This window comes from Lepus europaeus, chromosome 7, assembly GCF_033115175.1.
Source record: "Lepus europaeus isolate LE1 chromosome 7, mLepTim1.pri, whole genome shotgun sequence".
Lineage (NCBI taxonomy): Eukaryota > Metazoa > Chordata > Mammalia > Lagomorpha > Leporidae > Lepus > Lepus europaeus.
The window spans coordinates 129,125,803-129,132,681 of NC_084833.1; the positions used below are offsets into that span (position 1 = coordinate 129,125,803).

Here is a 6,879-nt window from a genome sequence, read left to right on the forward strand (position 1 = left end):
AAACTATCTGCTGTTACCAACCTAACTTCCATTGCGTCCAAGAAATCTCTTCCCCATAGTGTAAATGGTAAAGAGGGAAGAACATAAGGCTGTATATAACCTTCCTTACCTTCACAAGTCCATTTTAACATTGCTGAACTTTGCAGGACACCATTAGCTGTCCCCAAGCCTAACAATGAAGAACCTGTCCTATGCACTGGCCAGGCGGAAGGCCAATCCGAGGAAGCTATACATGTTTTATCTGCTCCGGTGTCAAGGAGCCCTTTAAATTTTCTGCCATTGAGAGACACGACTTTAAATGGACGCTGGCCAAGATCTTGCATTAAAAATACACCCTCATCAGTGCTGCCAAACTGGCCTTGGCCCCTGCTTTTTTGTAAAATTTTGTTTGGCAGGTTTACATAAGGTAATAATAATAACTGAGCTATTCTTTGCCCTTTGTGAATTTGAACTGTTTCCTTTAGAGGTCGAATCATGATTTTTATATCTGCTTCTGTGTCTGCATCCAAAACACCAGGAAGTACTTCAAAATTTTTTGCATAATTTGAACTTCTGCCAATTATTAATCCGACTGTCTGAGGCAACAAAGTTCCTTTTACATTAGTGGGCACTAAAGTTACTCCGTCCCACTTAGACACTATAATGTCTTTTGAGCTAGCCAAATCCAGCCCTGCACTACCCGGTGTTGCCCTAGGCAAATCATGCACCGTAAATTCTGGGGCTTCAGGATTTAATTGATGTTTCTGCCCTGCTGACTCCTCTCCCTTTGGAGTGGGGCTAGGAGACCGCCCCTCATCTAGTTTTTTGTTTCCTCTTGTTTCTCTTTTTCCTTATTTAAAGGAGTCCCATCTTTATGGAACTTGGATTTACACTCATTTTTCCAATGTCTTCCCTTCTTACACCGAGGACACAGCCCCGGCGGCCCTTGCTTCTTTGAGCCTTCTTTTGGATGTTTGCATTCCCTCTGCATATGCCCTGGTTGGCCACAATTATAGCAAACATCCATGGACGATGATTTGGCGCCTCCTCCGTATGTTTTCTTAACATATGCACTAAACTTCTGACCTTTCATTGCTGCAGCATAGGCCATTCCCTGGACTATAGCTGGTGAGGCATCTAAACATGCTTTTACATAATCTTGAATAGTTCCTGTCTTTCTAATAGGTCGAATTAAATCCTGACACAGTGGATTAGCGTTTTCCCAAGCCAATTGTTTTAAGAGCATGTCTGTCCCCTCAGAAGGGGGCAGCATCCTCGTTACTGCTTCTTCCAATCTGGAAATGAAATCCTGATAAGGCTCTTCCGTTCCCTGTCTAATACCTGCCAATGTTCCTGGTTTGGTTCCTGTAGGGGGAATGTTACGCCAAGCGTATATTGCATTACTTGTTAATTTTGTTTACTTATGGGCATGCAAGGATAGAGATGAGGGTGAGAGCTAGAATGAGAGCAAGAGAATGAAAAAGTGAGAGTGAGAGAGCAAGAGAGTGAGAGAGAGAGAGAGAGAGAGAGAGAGAGGTCTCCCATCAGCTGGCTTTCATGTAAAATACCAAAAATGCTCATGGCTGGGCTATGTCAAAAGTGGTAACTTTTGGAACTTGGAAACCTCTAAGTTTGAGGAATGGTTTTACTTTTGGCTTCCTAGTTTTACCTGATTCACACACAGCTTAATGTCCATCAATACAGAGATCCTTGTGCAGATTTCTTCAGTTCTTTCTCTGTGTAGCTTCCTTCTTCCCGATCTATGCCTCCCAAATTACACCTGCTTCAGCCTCTGACAATACAAGGTCTACTCAGCTCAGCAGAACCACCTTAGTTTCCTTCCCCTTGAGCTACCTTCTTCCAATATAAAGGGGTCCCCTTTTATAGGGGACTCTTGTTTTCCTGCTCAGGGATCAAGGCCCAGCACAGCTGTTGCTCAATATCTGTATACATTGGTCTCATTTTTCTGTTTTCTTCATGTTTATGGTGGGAAGGCAAATCTGGTACTAATTACTTCAACAAGACTCAAAATGAAGCTAGGCAATATTGCTTATTCTTTCATTGCAGTGTAGTGCAGCAATACTAACTTTGAATTCAAGGTAGATAAAGCAAAAATCTCCTTTTATTCTCAACGTTTTTTGTTCTTGCATTCTTGGGTGTAGATTGGTGTATTTGGAAAATTAAATAGATTAAATAATTATAACTTTCTCATTAGTAGTAAACTTTTTGTCCATCTTTGTATAAATAGATAAAAACAGAGTCAAGATAATTATCAATCCTTTTCCACTATAATTATTTATTCATGACCATGCATTTTTTTCAGAATATTTTATGGCATTTAATTAAATTAGTATAATTGGATGGAGGATTTTCTCAAATCTTTGGAGGTAAGAATACATTTCTGTTGTTTTTCCACATAAATGCTAACTTTGATTTCACAGAGCACTCCTGTTTTGTACATTTAATAGAAAATAGCTGCATGTTATTTGTTGCTCAGCAGGTTAAGCTGCCTCTTGTGATGTTCCCATCCCATATTGGATTGCCTGGGATTGTGTTACACCTCTGCTGCCCCTCTAGATTTCTGCCTATGCACCTGAGAGGCAGCAGATTATGGCCCAAGTGTTTGGGTCCCTTTCACCCACCAAGGGAGATCTTAATGGAGTTCCTCTCTGCTGGATTGTATTTGATCCAGCCCTTTTGTGAGCATTTGGGAAGTGAACCAACAGATGGAAGTTCATCTCTCTCTCTCTCTCTCCTTTTAAATACTAAATAAAAATAAAAATAACTCTAAAATATTTTTAAAATCCTTACCTTCAGAATTTATTGTTGAAAATGACCAATATGAGAAGATAAATATTATTTTAATTCCTTTGAAGGTAATGATTATTTTATGTTCTGCTAGTATACATGTAGAATTCCTCCCCATTCATAAATTTGAATGTGTTTCTAATATATGTCCTCATATATTCTACTCACTAAATTGATTTAGAATATAACCAACTTTTCGAAATTACAATATCACTTTACAGAGCATATACATAAGTACCATACCACATTTCAATATTTGGAGATAATTATTGCATTAACCTGTGATGCTAAGTTGATTTTAATACAGTCCCCTTTTCTTAACAGATCCAGGCATTTATACTTCTAGCAAATAAATATCTGATAAAAATGGTTAATTTTGTACAAATCTTGTCTTAATGCAAGCTATGCATGTGAGCTCATGTAAAACTAAGAACAGAGACATCATGGGAGCAGCTGCTATCCAAATGACTAAATTGACAAACTTGTCAAAACATAATAATTAAGAGATGGTACTGTGGCATATTTTCTAATATCATACTTTAGATAGGTTTGGTGCTTCATTTACTTTGTGACTCATTCTTTTATGACAAACTGAATGAGTTGAATTTGACAATAGATTAACCAAATTGTTGTGAACAGAATTACCAAAATCATATGAACAATAAAATTAAATTTAACTTAGAAGAGTTTGATACCAAGATATCAGACATTTTAAAATGATATTTCTAATATCTGATGATATTAATGTGCATTTAAAAGCATTTTAGATAAATAATGAAGCTTTTTAAAATTTTTATCAAATTGAACATATTTAAAAGAGTCACAGAGAGAGAGGGGGAGAGGAGAGAGGGGGAGAGAGAACGAGATCCTCTATCCATTGGTTTACTGTCTAAATGGATTCAGTGGCCTGGTCTAAGCTAGGCCAAAGCAAAGTGCTTGTAGCTTCATCTAGGTCTCTCAAATGACTTTTAGGGATCCCAGCACATAGGTCCAGGAAGCTGGATCAGAAGTGGAACCGCTGGCCTCTGGCACTCATTTTATGCCAGCATCAGATGCCTTTGCATTATCTGCTGAGCCACAACAATGGCCCCAAACCACAAGTCATGTATTTCAAAATTAAACTCCAGAAATTGTTGAGAATCTATTCATATTGTCTATCCCTCTCAGTCACTTGGTCTTCAAATAAATAAATCTAAAATTTATTTATGACAGTGGGATGAGCTACCACCTGCAAATCCCAGATGATTTACTTTTATTCTGGCTCCTTTCTAAGGTACCTGGGAAAGCAGTGGAAGATGACTCAAGTACTTGGGGCACTGCCACGCTGTGGGTGACTTGTATTATCGAGTTTCTGACTCCTGGATTCCACCTAACACAACCCCAGTGTTACAACCATTTGGGAGTGAACCAATGGTTGGAAGATCAATTTCCCTCCCTCATTCACACTCCATCCCTGCCATTCTGCTTTTCAATTAGATAGAAAAAATCTTATTAAAAAGAGTATGTTAGTGGAGATGGCATTATGGTTCAGCTAGTTAATCCACTACTTGCCATGCAAGCATCCCATATCACAGTGCCAGTTTGAGAGCTGGTTGCTCCTCTTCTGATCAGGCTTCCTGCTAATTTATCTGGGAAGGCAGAAGATGGCCCAAATATTTGAGCCCATGCCACCTGTGTGGGACACCCAGTTTGAGTTTCTGTCTCCTGGCTTCAGCCAGGCCTAGCCCTGTCTGTTGCATCCATTTAGATTGTGAACCATTAGATGGAAGGTATATCTCTCTTCCTATGTGTGTTTCTTACTTTCTGTGTCTTGCTCCCTGTAATTCTGCTTTTCAAATAAATAAAATAAATATATTTTAAAAGTAACCTGTTAATGATTAACTTCCCAAAACAGAATAATAGAACACTTTATTTCAACTATGTTTCATAATTAGTTTCACTATCATGGTGATTCTGAAAGTCATTAAAAACTGTTACCCTTTATGTAAATGTATTGATCAAGATTTCCTTGATTCCTTGCAAAGAAGTTTGCTCATCTATAATACAATGCTATAGTCCATATGCCCATACATTATTTTTAGAACATTTCCTGGCACTTATTAAGCCACTAAGCACAAGGAATTAGTAGTAGCATTAAAACAAAATACAAAAATAATCTAAACAATAGGCCTTAAGCTGTGATTAACACCAAATTTCTATGTTTGCCAGAATAGTCTCATTTTTCTCACTACTGACTTTATAATAAATAAGATATTTTTAAATTATGTTAAAATGAATATCAATTGTTGTGAAACATTATGGCTGGATTGAAATCCTTCCAAGATTTTTTTTAGGCTGAAATGGATGACTTTATTGACAGGACTGCAGGTCAATCAGATGGTAACGGACTGACCTACTGGTCTAGCCCCAGGCGCCAGGCAGGGTTCAGCACCGTGCCCACGCAGCCACCAGCAGCCTCACTTCCAGCAGATGATGATGTTGGGGTCATTTTCCAGCCGCTCATCCAACTCATGGTAACTCATGCTTGTCTTGCAGCAGATCTCGTCGTAGCTATGGCAACCCGTGTAAAGCCACGCCGGGTGGCTTCGCTCATCGCGAGACACTCGCACAGGATACTTCTGTAGTCGCCAGATGAGGTTCTTCATGAGCCCAAACTGGATCAGCTTCCGTTCATCGACACGCTGCAGCTGCTGGGGGTGGCGGCCGATGAGGTATCGCACAGTTGTGCCAGGACTCAGGCTGCAGTACAGCTGGAACACATCCCGCAGGCTGGTCTTCTTGTGCCCTTGCTTGGTCACATAGGATAGACATGCCTCCTGCAGCGACTTGTCATCTACCAGGTGCTGGACCTTGGGCGTCGGGCAGTACACATTGGAGTACTGCAGGATGGACACCAGTGTCACAACGCCATAGTACAGCAGGTTCTGGATGGCGAGGCGCACCAGGTTGAGCTCCACGTCCGCGTCAGCCAAGATCTTCTGGACGTGCCGGAAGCCGTCTATGTAGGGCAGAATCTGTTGTGTGGTGAGGTCCCACTGCGAGTTACAGAAGTCTTCCTTGTCTTTGGAAAAGACAGGCACGTCATTCTCCTGGTCCACAGGGGGGTCCGGCCGCTGCTCAATCACCTTCAAGTGGATGGTGTTGGACTCATCAATGGGCAGAGTGCACCGGCCAGAGGCATTGAGCTCCTCCAGCAAGATGGTCATGATGGGAACCAGCTTCTGCTTGCTCTCCTCGGTGGACACAAAACTGCTCTCCAACTCGAGTGTGGTCAGGTGGCCAGCCAGCTTTTTCACGATGGGCTCCAGGGCACAGGTCTTGGCCTGGGCATCGCACACAAAGCCCAGGTTGAAGAGGAGGGCATTGCGACTGTACTTCTTGTGCTCAATGCACACGGGGCAACCAATCAGCTTCTTCTCCATGGCTGTCACAGTGATGAGCTTGTTCTATGACTCCTAAATTATTAGTATTTATTCAATCATTTACTTCTAAGTAAGCATCATAATGCACTCTTAAATGACTAACATGGAGCTGGCACTGTGGTTTAGCAGGTAAAGCCACCACCTGCAGTTCTGGTTTCTCACATGGGCACTGATTTGACTCCCGACTGCTCCACCAATGATCCAACTCTCTGCTATAGCCTGGAGAAGAGTAGAAGATGTCAGTCTCTTTTTAAAAAGACGAACATATCTGTTGTTAGATATAGATATATGCTTTATCAATAATCACATAATATATGCAAACTACCTATAAGAAAAGCTGCCATAGCCAATAAATAAGTAGTTTTAGTTGTTCAGCATTATGCACAATTGTAAATTCCAGTAGATAGCAGTAGCTTTAAGAAAGCTTTAACAAAGGAAGATAAGGTTTTTTTCAAAATGGTGGGAAAGACATTTGTACAGTAAACAAATACACTTATTTCTAAAGTTGTAGTTTTTGAATATTTAGAACAGGAAAGCTAAGTATCCCATTGCCAGAATAACTCATGTTGTGGCCAGTATAGAGCTCATTTTCCATACATAAACAACAATGGATTTTGTGTTATAGAGAAAAGTAATTTCACACATGCAGAAATTTTAAGCAAAACAAAAT

At 40.4% G+C, this 6,879-nt stretch overlaps 1 protein-coding gene across 1 annotated transcript; it reads right to left on the reverse strand.

Annotated features, from left to right (window-relative positions):
- Positions 1–5,227: 5,227 nt before the first annotated feature.
- Positions 5,228–6,229, reverse strand: LOC133764813 (GATOR1 complex protein NPRL2-like). The gene has a single exon (XM_062198483.1). The coding sequence runs from the start codon at positions 6,207–6,209 to the stop codon at positions 5,244–5,246; it is 966 nt and encodes a 321-aa protein (XP_062054467.1). The 5' UTR covers positions 6,210–6,229; the 3' UTR covers positions 5,228–5,243.
- Between the last annotated feature and the right edge of the window lie 650 nt (positions 6,230–6,879).

Excerpts from the sequence above, each read along its gene's own strand:
- LOC133764813 (XM_062198483.1), bottom strand. The coding sequence starts at position 6,209 with ATGGAGAAGAAGCTGATTGGTTGCCCCGTGTGCATTGAGCACAAGAAG.